Genomic DNA, 15,755 nt, shown 5'->3' on the forward strand with positions numbered 1-15,755 from the left:
ACAACGAAAATGTGCCCGTTCGTGTTCTTTGAACTACACTATGTATGTCATTTTAGTGTGAAACAATCGTTCTTAATGACTAAATAAAATAAAACTACTGAGTTACATTTGATATTTTGCTCTATCACTAAATGCCACTTAAGGTCTGTTAATGAATTAAACATCGTTTCATACACAGCAAATGAATTAACGGATGAGAATCAGATATTTTTATAGTTTAATTAGGTTGTATCCGTTATCCCTGTTATGCTATTGTCGGCCACTAGATGGCTCCGTGTACCAATTCAACTCCCTGAAAAACTGTGAAGATGTAAATCAATGCTCATGGACTGAAAAATGCTGTTTTTGTTGTCTGTTTTACAGCTTTTTGAATGAAGAACATATACGTAAATTAACATAAATAAATCAATGCAGTTTGTGTATAAAAAAAACTCTTACTTAAAATGACTCTTAATAGGCCTACTTGAAATGGCTTTCTCTACCTCATATGGAAACTGTTCTTGTGCATTTCCCATTTTAGACCCAGCTAGGCCTGGTGGCTGAGTGTGTTTATACTACTCCATTTGGCTTTCAAATCTAATAAAACTCCTATATTTAGATCTCCACTGCAGCGTTTGTTCAGTTTTTTTCACAACTATTCCCGCATATCTTGATCTCATGTCGTGTTCACTCGCAGATATGAATGATGACGTGAGAGCAGATGTTAACAAAGCACCAAACCAAATGAGTTCCAGAATGAAAGGTGCCTTGTTCAATACATCATTATCACTGAAATATCTGCATCCACTGTTTTCTTTTCAGGCATTCTTTCTCTGGATGTCATATGGACAGGAAAGGGTTATCTGACAGGAAGTGGAAGTCCTCCTGCCGCCCCATCCTGTGGCTGAAGGCCTGTGAGCCAGGAACCCCTGCTCCCCCTCCCCGTCCCTCCGCAGGGCATGGCTGCCCGCTTGTGTTTTGGTAATCTTCATCCACCCTGACCTGCTGGCCTGCTCCTGGCGCCAGCAGTCTCAGAGCCCCCGCTGCACCCCCGAGCCCACGGCTAATTCAGTCCAGCTGTTGCAAGGTGCCTCGGCCACCCCCACCCACCGCTGCACTTGCCGTATCCCTTACTAACACTAATATGCTGCCTTTGCGGAAAGGCACACGGCTCTTGTGGCTGTGTTGAGACAAGTTTGTCATGCTTTTGTGAGAAACAGGTAATGAAGATCATGCACAATGGGAAAAGTTGCTTAGCATGTTTATGATTGATGTTTAAGTCCTTCTTGACCCCCTGAATTTAAATACAATACCAATTTAGATAAATGTATGCAGGACAATCTAATGCATTTGTTTCCCTTGCATGCCAGAGAATTAAGCCAATAAAACACATCTGCATTCATTCTTTGTTTGTTTGTTTGTTTGTCCATCGTGCTTTTTCTTCAAAGAGACGAACTTGATAAAAACGTACACGTAAACTCTGAAAAGTTTACAACGAAGATCAGTTCCAACACTCGCACTCCCATTAGCTCAAATGCAAACAGACCCTCATTTGACTCGCTGTGTCCATATTGAAATCACATGCGGGCCATGAGTTTTCTAAATGAGCAGATGATAGAGAGGGTTCTGTTTCCTCTACTGTGCATGAATGCAGAGGAATGCAGAGAAACTAAAAGACCTCTATCTCCCTGCTACTATGAGGGCTATAAGAATACACTTGCCCTGCATTTTTCTCACTCCTCGTCTATGTCAGTACGTGCACGCTCATGCATTACCTAAATATGTGTTTATATGCATGATGTACAGTATAATTTTAGAGCTTTGTTTGAGTAAAACATCTTTTTTTAGTGGCTGGTGCCACCTTGAATGTTTGTTGCCAAAATGTGCGTTTGATGGACCTACCACACCCCGAAGAGAAAAAGGAAAAGAGGTGAACTCATGTCTGTTGACTCATAGCTCAGATGGAGGTCAGGTTGCTTTGGGATTTCCTCCCTTAACCATCTCGATCTTCTAATCCCTCCATTCTGATTTTTTCTCTCTGTTGGGATTTACTAGTCGCTAGTCCTGACTTTCAGTATACGCACAAACTCCTTCACATCCAAAAAATAAAAGAAATGTGCCAGACTAATAAGGGTCACCTATCCGTCAAGTACCACAAACTCTCTAATGCACATCCTTCTAAGCAAACGTGAGTGTTTATTTAGTTAAGGGCTATTTAGAGGGTGATTCAGACCCTCGGCTCTGTGCACGGTGATAGTCACTCAACAAACCAACCATGTAAGAGACAATGAAAGCCCCTTCCTTCTTCATAAAAGCGAGAAAGGCTTTCACAGCTGACGGTCGACAGGTGATTGCACAAGGACGATGGCGGTGTTTGAACTGCAGACAGGTGTTTGTACCATTTGCCCTTTTTCAGACTTTGTCACTGGGGTGTTAAAACAGGGGTGTGTGTGGGGGGCTATGTTCGCTGGTATGTGAGTAAAAGCCGTTATCCTGAAATTCTTTGATCTGAGGTGTGAATGTCCGGCATGGTGGGCGAGTGTCACCCATTTAGCAGTCCAGTGAGAGACAGGTTTTTTTATTGATGTGAAAGGATGGGCAGTCCACGTATTGCTGCTTAAACACACATGAGGTTGAAAAAAACAATACGTGGGTGCACATGTTACTCCGCTCTTTAATTTCTACAAAAATACCTTGAAGGTTTGGCTCTTGCTGATAAATGGCCTGTTTTTAGAAGATAAAAATAAATGTTACCATGCTCCTCCTCTTGCGGTTTATCTGTATTTAAAACTCAAGGCTGGTGGTTCCCATCATGGATTCGCTTTTTTGGACTCCTCCTTGGTCTAAATTTTGATTTTACGACTACAAAACTGATATGGTGACTTTTCCTTAGCCTTTCTGTTCAAAGCTCATTAAACCATGTATAAAGATTTGGGTGGCAATTCTTTCAGCAAGCCTTTTGGTAAGGGAAACAACAAGCTTCAGTTTAATCATTTCAACATGTGCCTGTTGTTAAATCACTAAAACTCAGGATGGAAAGCATCTATATGCTTTATTTTACACGTATTTATGTGTATGGTTGCATGCATCTGGACGATATTGAAAATATTAATTTGTGTGTGCGTTTTGTAGGAGTTTCATCTTGTTTCCTGAATGCTCCCAAAATCACATTAACGATAGAGTCTCCCCTTCTCATAACATGTTAGTTTAGAGATTGCTAGTTGTCTAACTTTTCCAAACATGAAGATGAGAACGTTGCCTCATGTGGGATTAAAGGCAGCCTGTGTGTCATGTTGACCACATTGCAAAGTGTTTCTCATCATTACGAAGCAAACAAAGGACCACCCCTGGATGTATGTGTATGTGTGTGTGTTGGGGGAAGTTGCATGATGTTATATGACAGCTGTAGATATACTGTATATGCTCGAGTGTTAGTTTGTGTTAAGCCGAAACAAACTCAACGCTGTTTAGTTAGTTCAGTAAACGGAGAGCCCTCCCACGTGATTCGGGTGTATAAACAGCTTTTCATCAGTCGCACATTAATTTTTGTTCTTTATATGTGAATGACGGTTTATTCGTGTCTGTTGCCCCACAGCTCTCTGTGTTTGGTCTGTACAAGCAAAAAGCTGTAATTCTCCAGTTCACGCCCCCCTACAAAATATTTCCCCTTTAACTTTCTTTTTACAGGTCGGAAACAACAGGAAATCCAAGATGCAAGTCTGGAAACGCTGCGAGGTGGCGTTGATCTAACAGTAAAAGCTTGACACTTGTCCATCTGGGGTTCGGGTTGTGAATAACAACACTTCTCATACGTGAGGAAAAGTTCGGACAGGGGAATCCTAGCACAGGATACAAACCCGCTTTGCTCAGGAACAAGTTAAGTACGACCTGCGAGGCAGAGACCTAAAATTGGACTGCATCCTCAGTGTGCCGCACTTCCCGCTTGGTTTTTTCAGCCAACGCCCACTATACTTTTTTAAGAGTCAAGGATATGTTGCACTTGTTTTGGCAGGAATTTTCATATGAGTCATTAAGCATTTCTACTTAAAATTGAGCAATATTTGTATTGATGGATATTTCGAGTGAATAAGTGCGTTGTCATGTTCATACACATAATACATTTCCACTATCAATTCAGCAGGAACCATCCAAGGAGATGCTATCTTCTGTTCTTTTAAAACCTTAAAGGTGCAGTGTGTAAATTTTAGAAGGATATTTAGACAGCAATGCAATATAAAATAGATAACTGTGTTTTCAGTGGTGTATAAAGACCTTACAAAATTAACTGTATTGCTTTTATTACCTTAGAATGAGCAGATTTTATCTACACACAGCGCGGGTCCTCTTACATGGAAGCCGCCATTTTGTGCCTTCATGTTTCTACAGTAGTCCTAAACGGACAAACTTTTCTATAAAGCGCATTTGTCACTATGTTGTCTCAGACGAAGACATGTTTGTCCTGTGCGGCTATAGCTTCTCTATTGGTGCTTTTCCATTGCATAGTACCCCACGGTTTGGTTTAGTTTGGGTCAGGTCAGCTTACTTTTGGGAGCTTTTCCATTGGGTGCAGTACGTAGTACCCTAACTTTTTTCGTACCACCTCGTTGGGGTTCCAAGCGACCAGAGCTGATACCAAACGTGACGCGAAAACACTGTAGATCCCTGATTGGTCTGAGAGAATCTTCATCAGCGTCATCGCTATAACGTAAAAGATTAGTTTTAGCTTACTGCTAGCTTGCGCTGTCTCGAGCAAAAATGTTGTTATCTGTGCCCTGCTATAAGTTTCCAAACACCCTTTTAGCTATGAAAAACATCCACAGTTTGAGAATCCATAACAGTTTTTTCCCGACTTGCAGTTTGTGGCGGCACATTCGCGACGTGCACGTCCGCATTCTATATATTTAAATGCAACTTCAATTAGGCTCAGTGGAGCGCCGTCGACTGATGCCACGGGTCGGGTTTTTGAACAGAAACTGTCACGTGAGACAGAGGTAGTGATAAACGCGATGTGCAAACATCTATTTGTGGTGGCTAATTTTAATTTTGTGGCGGACTGAGAAATAAATAAATGTATGGGAATATACAACAACGCTCTCACTTGTATGATGTCACAGCAGTAGGCAGCGCAAATATAACAACATGCCTATAATCCCTCCCACTCCGAAGTGATACTAAACTCAATGGAAAAGCTAACCACGGCAAAGTGACGTGAGCTGACCCGACCCAAATTAAACTAAACCGTGGGGTACTATGCAATGGAAAAGTGCCACATGTGCTTCGAAAGGGAGGGGTGCAATATGCAACCTCACCACTATATACCGCTAAAATCTACACACTGCACCTTTAAGATGATGTAGATATTTTTGCACGCACCAAACAAAAGTGCACATGTTTATGTGGCTTAACTAGTAGAGCATTAGCACAAACAATTGCAAGGTCATGGGTTCAATTCCCAGAGAACACAAAGACCTTGAATGTACTATGTGTTGATTTAAATGCACTGACAAAAGTGCCGGTCTAATGTAAATGTAGACATAACAACGTACACTGGATTAACCTTTGGAGTTAATTGGGATGGGACTGAGCTGTTTATCCAAGCAATGAAATAGATTTGTTGCCATTTTATGCAGAATCATGTAGCATAAAAGTTATGAAATGCATCTCAAGTTTGCCATCGCACCATTGGGGAATAAACTCTGCACTTTAAATGTGAGCTGCAACAGCGCGTGGTCCCGAAATGAGAGTCTTTATGCTCGCTTAACGTGGATTTCTTCGCTACAGCGTGCTTCCTGTCCTGAGGTTTACATGGTTTATTTTTCTCAGCATGACCCCCACAGTTACCCCAACCCCTGTGTGTGTGGCAGAGCCGAGCCGAGGGAGCCCAGGCGCCACACATTCGCGCCCGGCTCTCCTTCTCCAGCCTTCTCACTGGATCTGAGACCTCAACAACACATGTCTCTGATCAAGTGCAGCCTGCGTCATTGGTTAGTAAACACGCAGCTCCAGGAAAACCAACAGAGAGCACATTCATCCTCTACAACCCTGTGACTTGTGAGTGTGTGATTCATTATTCTGTAATAAGGTCTCTCCGCTTCTCCACCGGCCCTCTGGCAAACTCCAAAGCTCTTGGAGAGAGAGTTGAGGAACTCTGGTTTGCTTTTTGTTTGGTGGTTTTGTTTAGATGCCATTGTTCATGGGAGACCTCAGAGAAATTGATGGAGAAGTCTCTCTCTGTCTGTAATTAGGCTCATACTGTTCTTTCGCAGAGCCTTTGCACATCTGATGGGCATCTATCGAAACATGTGGTTAAAGTGAGGTAAAACGTCAACTTAAAACTATACTTATCTTCACAAAGCACTGCCTGACAGGCACGTTCTCCGCATCTGCATCGAATGTTCCTGGAGATCGGTTGGTAAAGCGTTGCGTCAACAATGCAAAGGTCATGGGTTTGATTACTAGGGAGCACACACATACCAATCAATGTGTTCTTTAATGCTTTGGATAAAAGTGCCTAAAACCTGAAACATTAATAGTAGAGCATTGTGTATGTTTAAATCCTTTTTATGGAGCAAGAGTGGCTTATATTACCAAAAATCTGCAGGAATAGGACAAGCAAAAGTATGTACTTCTGCTCAGACATTGATGTGACACTAAGCACTTTTCCATATCCAAGACCGTTTTTATAAATAAGTACATACGATCAAATCTGTGCGTATGCACGCTTTATAAATGAATCCCTAGGATGCTGTCCAGCATAAACCAGCCTGCAAATTTGTGCTGGTTTGAGCTAGTCTGTTCAAATTTTTAAGTGCTACCTTCACACTAAAACACTGTTTGTTAGGTCACTGACTGACTGGGCAGTGATGCAACCTTTGGTTTGGGACTCATCCATAATCATGAAAGACCTAACAGCAGCCATAAATTTAATGAAGTTTAAAATACCTGCGGTGACTTTTTAGCATGTAGTCACTTCGACACAGACAGCGCGGCGGCTGGAGTGCATTCCCCCGGGCGCTAGCGCGTCGTGGGCGCGAGACCACTCGTGTTTATAGGAGGCTGACAGCTTCTTCCTGTATCCCAGGCCCCGAGCCCCAAACCCTGGCCAAGGCCCTGCCGGCGCTCTCCCCCTTGCTGAGTGGGAGAGCAGGCGTGGGAGGGAATCTTATGTGGGGGGATGGGACTTGACTGCAACCATACTGCATTCGGTGAACACTTGAGCCCACTTGTTCTCTCTCTGCAAAGTCAGGCCAATGTAAACTCCCATTTCCTGCCTGGGACATTGGGTGTCTCTGAGGGAGAGAGATGATCTTCATGTGAAGCGAGCCAAAGGCGAAGACTCGCAACATCATGCTTATGCTCAAATTCGGCCACGTAAAGCGAAAAGCGAGAAAGAGACTGAGTGTAAGAGGCATGCGCAAGCCTTGAGAAAGGGATTGGAATGTTAAACACATGCTTTATGGCAGCAGCAGCCACTTTTGGTAAATTACAGTGAAGGTTCTGGCACTTGGGAACGCGCGTGGGGAAAGAGTTCTCCGATTTCAGAGACAGAGTCTTATTATCCCGCAGAAGTGAGAGCGCATATTTACTTCTCATTTCTTTGAGAAGAATATGCGCTACTAAATATCGTTGTGGGTTGCGTTACACCGAGATCTCTGTGAGCTGGCGAGGTATTGACGCGTTGGCCTGGCGTAAGCTTTCCAGGTTTGGTTTTCCATCAGGAAGGAATCTTGTAGCTCAAGTGATAGAGCATTGTGTTAGCAGCACAAATGTCACGGGTTCGATAAACTGTTATTTTCAACCCAGCCATTGGGTTAAATATAACCATATGTTAATATTAGGTTAAAACAACCCAGAATAGCTTAATTTACAATCCCCTTCTTACCCAATGCTGGGTTTTACCATGCAAGTAAAATGCATGAATTGCTTTGGATAAAAGCATCTGCCAAATGCATTAAAAAAAAAGATCTACTACCTTGTGGCCTATTTACCTGCTGACAATGCAGAGTAGGGGCTTTATCTGGAATTTCTTCTTCAAAGTTTCTCACACAGCAACACTGATAACGTCATCTCATTAGATCGCCTCTCCCTCCCCTCCGGGCTTGTTACAAATGTGTAACTGTTCTGCTCTCATTTCATACAGATGTTTTCCTGTCTCTTTCCTATAAGCTATTGCGGGATTGGGTTCCTCCTCGATTTCATGGCGCCTGAATAAAAGTTTCACCCCACTTGCATCACCAAAAATCTCTGTCTGGAGGGTGAACCTTTAGCAATTCTTTCCAACCCAGCACCCCCCGAGATTACACGTCACAATCATAAACTACATGTCGGCACCTGACACATGCATTCCTAAGATCGTGTATGTGTATGAGTGGTCGGGTGACTAAAAGAAGCGACTAACACTCTTTTCAGACGTGCAGTTCTGGGACAGCGAATGGAAAAATTGACTTCATCTTCTGCACAAGCTTCTACTTAATGTGACTGCTGTGAACATGTGAACGTGAATGAAGGGAACTCGCTCTCGGACCTGACGGCAGCTGACTCACTGTCTGGACTTTACAGTTTAGTCTGAGTAATGTGGACCTGTGCTTCACATACTTACATTTGAGAACCTGAGTGGTCCACACTCTTAAAAATAAAGGTGCTTCAGGATGCCAATGAACAATGAACGGTCTAAATGGTTCTTTAAAGCACCTTTAACATCTGAAGAACCATTCTGTCTCAAAGAAGATAAAAAAGGTTCTTAAAGGAATATTCCATTTTCTTAAAAGAAAAATCCAGATAATTTACTCACCACGATGTCATCCAGGGTGTTGATGTCTTTCTTTGTTCAGTCGAGAAGGGGTTGTGTTTTTTGAGGAAGACATTGCAGGATTTTTCTCATTTTGATGGACTTTGGTGGACACCAACACTTGGCGCTTGGCTCAACACGTGGCAGTTTTTTTCAGCGGAGTTTCAAAGGATTATAAACAATCCCAAACGAGGCATAAGGGTCTTATCTAGCAAAACGATTGTCATTTTTGACAAGAAAAAAAAAACTTTTCGTCTGGGTCCGGTCCAGCGTGACCTAACGTAAATGCGTAGTGACGTAGAGAGGTCACGTGTTACATATATAAAACGCACATTTGCGGACCATTGTAAACAATAAACTGACACAAAGACATTAATTAGTGTCAGTTGACATAGAACAACGTAGGAACGGTCCTCTTTCAACACAACTGTAAACACTGGGGCGGAGTTTCGGGTTCGTCTTCTGTGACCTCTTGACGTCATGACGTATTGCGTGGGGTCACCTGGCGCATTACGACCAGATTTAGACGAGAAGTTGTGCTTTAAAAGTGTATATTTTTTATTTTTCTTGTCAAAAATGGCAATCGTTTTGCTAGATAAGACACTTATGCCTCGTTTGGGATCGTTTATAGTCCTTTGAAACTCTGTTGAAAAAACCTGTTACGTGTTGAGTTAAGTGTTAATTGTTGGTGTCTACCAAAGTCCATTCAAATGAGAAAAATCCTGCAATGTTTTCCTCAAAAAACATAATTTCTTCTCGACCGAACAAAGAAAGACACCAACACCCCGGATGACATGGTGGTGAGTAAATTATCCAGATTTTTCTTTTTAGAAAATGGAATATTCCTTTAAGATTATAAAAATGTAGAGAAATAGTTCTTTAAAGAACCTTTGTCTAAATGGTTCTTTGAGGAACCAAAAAAGGTTCTTCTGTGGCAAGAACCTTTCAAGTACCTTATTTTTAAGAGTGCATTCTAGCTATTCAAGACTCTTAAAAATAAAGGTGCTTCACAATGCCAGACCCACTTTTGGATAGATGGTATCTAAAGGTACTCAAAAACGGTACTTCAGATTATTAAAAGCTAAGAAAAAAAATGGTTCTTCTATTGCACCTCTGCTTTATTTTTAAAAGAGTGCAGCTGTATGGCGAGCACGAAGCTGATCCTGGGTCAGATTATTCTAAAGCATAACAGTAACATTTCGAGGTTAAATATAAAAGCACCTTACATCAACCCAGTGTATGCATGCAGCTCAACCACCACTCATAAGCAGAGCTTCCAACATGAAAATATTTATGTAAGACATTCCATCAGTTTGCCTCCAAGCAATTCCATAACCTCCCGAGGCGAAATTACAGTTTGAACGAACACAGAGCACTCAGACGCCGAAAATACCATTAAGCCACAATGACATCTTTATGCCTTGTATATAAAAACGGATCCAGTGGTCAGAACGCACGGACTTAAAGAGCAACGAACATCTGTACGCTCAAACTGACTAGCTAAACCGTTTTGTTTGCAGAGCGCGAGTACGGGTGTGTGCACGTCGCATGACAGGTGGCATTGTGCGTGGCAGGTGCACGCAGTTGTCCCTGTGCTGTCAGAGTTAATTCACCTGTTCACCTGCCACCCAGCAAACATCACAGTTACAAACCAGTGACTCACTTCTATTCACGGGAAATGAAGCACTGTATTTTCTATTAGCTCTTTCAACAGTTTCAAATTGGTTGAGCTGTCAGGTAACGGTATGACGCGTGTCCTTGATGGTTGTCATTTCCAGTTTCCCCCTTTTTTTGAAATCCGAGATGAATCATCTATAGTCGTTGTATAAACTTAAATTATTTTATTGGATGAAAATGATCTGGACAAATACAAAGAGACATAAAATATGAAAAAGTGTACGCTAAAAATCCAGAGGAAAAAATTGCACCAAAATTTCATGCACATTTTCGAATGTCAATGTTAAATCGGAAATTGAATACGCACAGTGGACAGAAAACGAAAAAACATGTACTGAGAATGTAAAATACAGGAGTGTTGCATTTCATCACTAGAAAAAACATTGAGGTATAAGAAAACATTTTTAAACATGGCTTTGCTATCAACCGTCCAATCATTGGTTTCAATAATATAAAATGACAGGACTTCAATACTCTTTGGTAAACTAGAGTGCATTTTAAAACGTAATCCCCTGATACAACAAAACAAAATATAGAGTGGTACATCATACGCTGTGAAAAGCAAAGAACAGACTTCAGTAAAAAAATAAGCGATGGCATCAATGCAAATTTTGCGCATGCAGGTTACAACCCACTAAAACCCACTTAAAAACAGGTTAAACTCATATGGATCTCTCTCCGAGTGTGTTTCTAGAGAAGTGGGCAGACGCCACCTGTTATCAGAGATGTGCCGGTCAGGGCCAGGACACCTGTTAGCACACTGCCTCCGCACCACAGAACAGCTGTCTGTCTGTGTGCATATGTTTGTGTGTGTGTGTGTGTCACGCTGAGAGACATACCCCACCACATTAAGCCCACCCCCAACCTGACAACAGTTGTTCCTGGTTCAGGACTCCAAGCTGCATGGCACCAAAAGCTATTATACCTAAACACATTCATAACTCCTTCATTTGTGGTACTTTGGTATAAAAAAGTCCTGGTAAAGAGAAATGTATCAACCATGTTGTTTTATACAAGTCCACTCGAACGTTCAGTTTTGTGGTCCTGTGTTGTTGTCGAGAAAAGGCACGGAGTCATTATTATCTCACAAGGCACTTTGTCCTGAATTAGTGCCTCTTGGCAAACCAGAAATGTTCCTCTTTCCTTTACAAAATGGCTCCCAGTGACCCCATGCCCTCAGGCTGTGGATGGACAGCAGCCGGCCGTGGTGTGTTTCTGCAGCAGGGACATTCGGCTGAAGGTGCGAGAACAGGTGCCGCATTGGTACTTCTTCACGTCTGCGTGGGTCTGCAGGTGCGCCCGCAGGTTTGAGCGGTCGGCGAAGGCGCGGTTACAGTGCGGACAGGAAAATGGGCGCTCACCTAAAAAAAAAGACAAATTAGAGGGGTATAAGATATAAAATAATTATCTCTTGACTTTATAGGATTGCTTTTGTGAAAACTCCAGAAAGTTTAGTTTGCAGTTGCTAACTGAAGTAGACTGATTGTATCATGTGGACTTAGTCTTTAGACATGATTTTAAGTACACAAAACAAGTGACCACTCAGCAGGACAGAATAACAATTGGTCCCTAGCATTCTTGATCGACTTATCTCCGCTTATCTCTACTCTCACACTACTGATTGACAAGATTGTCTTATTGTGACATTGTTAAGATGACGTCAACACAATGAGGGATCAATGAATGCGTACTCAAGTGAGTGCATCACTAAATTCATGCTATTGTATTCATTAAGTCATTGACTAATACGTTTTTGGAAACCTCCAAACTAAACGGAAGGCATCAAATAAAAAAAGTGCATTTGGAAAAAAACAATGAAAATCTGCTTTTATCCAAAGCAACTAGTGCATTCAAGCTATACATTGTGTGTTCCCTAGGATCAAACCCATGACATGCTTAAAGTACACTTGAATATAAATAATAAAGTGATTTACCTGTATGTGTGCGAATGTGTCCTCTTAAAAGCCAGGGTCTTGAGAAGGCCTTTCCACAGGTGGGACAGACGCACGGTAGCGTGTGCGAGCGTATGTGCATCTTCAGGGCACCGAGACTGTTGTATTCTTTGGGACAGTGTTTACAGAAGAACGCTGGGCGGGTTGCGGGGACGGGTGGCTCGCTCTTGTCATCCCTTTGCCCGGCTCTGTTTTTACTGCTGCGTCTAGGTCTGCCGGATTGCTGGGGATGATACGTGTCCGACGAATCCGGGCTCGGAGGATCTGATGTGCGTCCTTCATCTTCTTCCCCACTGCTGCTGCAGCTGATACTGGAGGGCGAGCTGAGGTCCAGCGGGCCCTGGTTTGCGGAGAGGGTGGTTGGGGATGATGGGTCATGCAGGGTAGGTAGAAGGCTGACATCCCAAACCAATCCGGTGGTCAGACAAGTCACGGGAATGTCATTGCTCACGGCTGGAAGTTCTGCCAGGGGGTATCTGTCCGGCAAAGTGTCTGGGATGGGAAAAATAAGCACCCAGTGAGGTTTACAATACTTTGGATACAGATTATATAGATATAAAGCTGGTAGTAAAATTATGGTGGTGTTAACTTATGGCAGAAGAATAAAGTATACAAGATGATATACTACAAAATGAATCAAGTATGCAGTTGAGACAGAAGATTTAAAAAACACATGTGCACCTCATGAATGCAACCATATTCACTAAAGACAAATGAAATTCACAAGGAAACATATATCGCCATTCCATTAAAAACTCAGGAAATAAAAAGACATTTCCTTATATGTCCCGTTTGGATGAATGCAAAAAAAATCAACCCAGTTATTTTAGTCATCAGAAATAAATCTAATTTAGCAGTTATAGGATTGAATACTTGCTAACAAAAGTATTACACACTTTATAATCAAAACTTAGCTGAGATTCTCTTTAAAAGATACGAAAACTTACCATTTTGGCATTCCAGCTCGCTGTAGTTTGGTCTCTTGCTTGTGAAATACTTTTTTACCAGGAAAGACCGAGGCATGCTGAACTTTTTAGTTAATCCAGTTATTTTCGGGGGTAACTCTCGCTTCAAACGGCTCAGTTGATACGGTTCGTAAAATGAATCGACAAACCTCAATCCTCTCAATGCGGAACGCTGATCTGCAGAAATGACCTACAATTAGTGAGGCTGTACTTATTGAAAAAAGTCTGTCAGACTCGGTGGGTTATACGTCCATTTGGACCCGCCCAAGCGAACAGCCTACAGCAGTCCGTGTCGTCAGTGCTTCATTTAATTACCGAGCACTTGACTGCTGCCTAGGTGTGAACGACCCGAAGCGCACTTCGCGCAGGTAATACACATAAATGAATGGTTTAATTCGTGTCTGTCAGGATCATGCAAATTAGGCACTGAAAATTCATTGTTTACTTCACAGCTTTAAGTAAGTGTGTGTAAAATGCCATATCATTCAAATTGAGGCTTTTGTAAGGGAACTGTTTTGAAGACGATTTTAACGTTCATATAATGAATAAAGGATGATAATAGAATTGGTGAGTAAAGCATACATCTGTTCAAGTTAAAAACACTTGACGAGGAATTTTTACCTTTTTTAACTGTGATTTACGTAATTTATGTATTTATTATAATCACTTTACAATTATAAATATATGTGTTTAGTATTTAACACGTGACAAGTGCGCATTATGAATTTTGCATGCGATGACAGAATGTGTCTGGAATAAGTTTGGTGAGTAAAGTACAAGTTTGATTATAGCGCCACCTTGTGATAATGGTATAAAACTGCTCTCATGGACAGATATTGACATTTTGAGGAAGACCGTAATGTCAATACCAAAGTTAATACCAAATTTCATGAAAGAAGTACTATTGCCTCCAAAACCTTCAATGAAGTGCACAATACTTTAAAAAATATTAACAACCCTACTGAAGAAAAACCCCCAGCTAAAATCAGCATAAGGTGATAAGTTAAAAAATGTACTTCTATAAAATTTTATTTTATGTGATTTTTTTTAATATTCAGTTTTACATGCATTTATAAATCATTGTTTGGTTTTGTTAATTTATATAAAACCATTATTTTTCATTTAATTTACTTATAAAACATATTGTTGATCCTAAAACATTTCCCACAAACACTTAAAGGGATAGTTCACCCAAAAATGGAAATTCTATAATTTACTGGTAGGAAAAAAATAATACTATAGAATTAAATAGGGTCCACGAATGGTTTGGTTACAAACATTTCTCAAAATTACTTCCTTTGTGTTCATCATAACAACGAAATTCATACAGATTTAAAACAACATGAGAGTGAGTAAACGATAACAGAATTTTCATTTTTGGGTGAACTATCCCTTTAACATAAAATATTTTCCCAACAAAAACTACACCCTTATGTAGCAGGTCTCTTAAAATGATCTCATATTCATACTGTCTCTGTTACAACAGAGAAACCATCTTAAACCAGCTGACCTACCAGGTTAACCAGGCTCAAAGACCAAAGTTACTAGGTTGGAAGGACCAGCTTAAACCAGCTACTTCCATCTTTAACCAGCTAAGACCAGCCAACCACCCTAGCCAAGCTTCCAGCAAGGTCAAGTTGGTTTTCTCTTAAAATGATCTCATATACACCTACTTTCTCTGTTAAAATAGAGCAGTGGTTCTCAAACTTTTTCAGCGTGCGGCCCCCCTTGTGTACGACGCATATTCCTTCGTGGCCCCCCCAAAGAAAATTTATGACAAGAAACTTTCTAAAACTCAACTTTTAATTCAACAAAACATATTAAATGATACGAAGTGCTTTTGGTTAGTAGTCTTATTTTTTTAGGTTTAATTGCACAGAATTCATGATAAATTAATTTATTTTATAAAATGACATAAAACTGGGGCTCCCCTAGCACCCTCTCGCGGCCCCCAGTTGGAGAACCAATGCAGTAGAGAAACCATTTTAAACCAGCTGACCCACCAGCTTAACCAGGCTCAAAGACCAACTTTGCTAGGTTGGAAGGACCAGCTAAACCAGCTACTTCGATCTTAAACCAGCTAAGACCAGCCAACCACCCTAGCCAAGCTTCCAGCATGGTCAATTTGGTTTTAGCAGGTATCCAACTTGACCAGCTATAAAGTGGCCAACCCTCCTTTACACCACATACACCAGCTTAGTTTTAGCAAGGGGGTTTAATAAAATTAATTTAATTTAAAAGCAGATGGATACCAGTAATCGACTCTTTTTCCTACTGTAAATTTGCAAACAAGTATCTAATATAAAAACGTTTTCGTACGATGTGTTAAAAATGTTACTTTTCACTCTCCTCAAACAAAAGCCACAAATTGTTCCCCATTAAAATGTCTCCCTT

At 41.2% G+C, this 15,755-nt stretch overlaps 1 protein-coding gene across 1 annotated transcript; it reads right to left on the bottom strand.

Moving 5' to 3' along the window:
- Positions 1-10,588: 10,588 nt before the first annotated feature.
- On the bottom strand, positions 10,589-13,647 carry snai1a (snail family zinc finger 1a). Its single transcript, XM_055184363.2, has 3 exons — positions 13,344-13,647; positions 12,379-12,888; positions 10,589-11,805 (listed from the first exon to the last, which is right to left on the bottom strand). The coding sequence occupies exons 1-3, from the start codon at positions 13,417-13,419 to the stop codon at positions 11,621-11,623; spliced, it is 771 nt and encodes a 256-aa protein (XP_055040338.1). The 5' UTR covers positions 13,420-13,647; the 3' UTR covers positions 10,589-11,620.
- Positions 13,648-15,755: the final 2,108 nt, after the last annotated feature.

This window comes from Misgurnus anguillicaudatus, chromosome 14 (genome assembly GCF_027580225.2).
Source record: "Misgurnus anguillicaudatus chromosome 14, ASM2758022v2, whole genome shotgun sequence".
Lineage (NCBI taxonomy): Eukaryota > Metazoa > Chordata > Actinopteri > Cypriniformes > Cobitidae > Misgurnus > Misgurnus anguillicaudatus.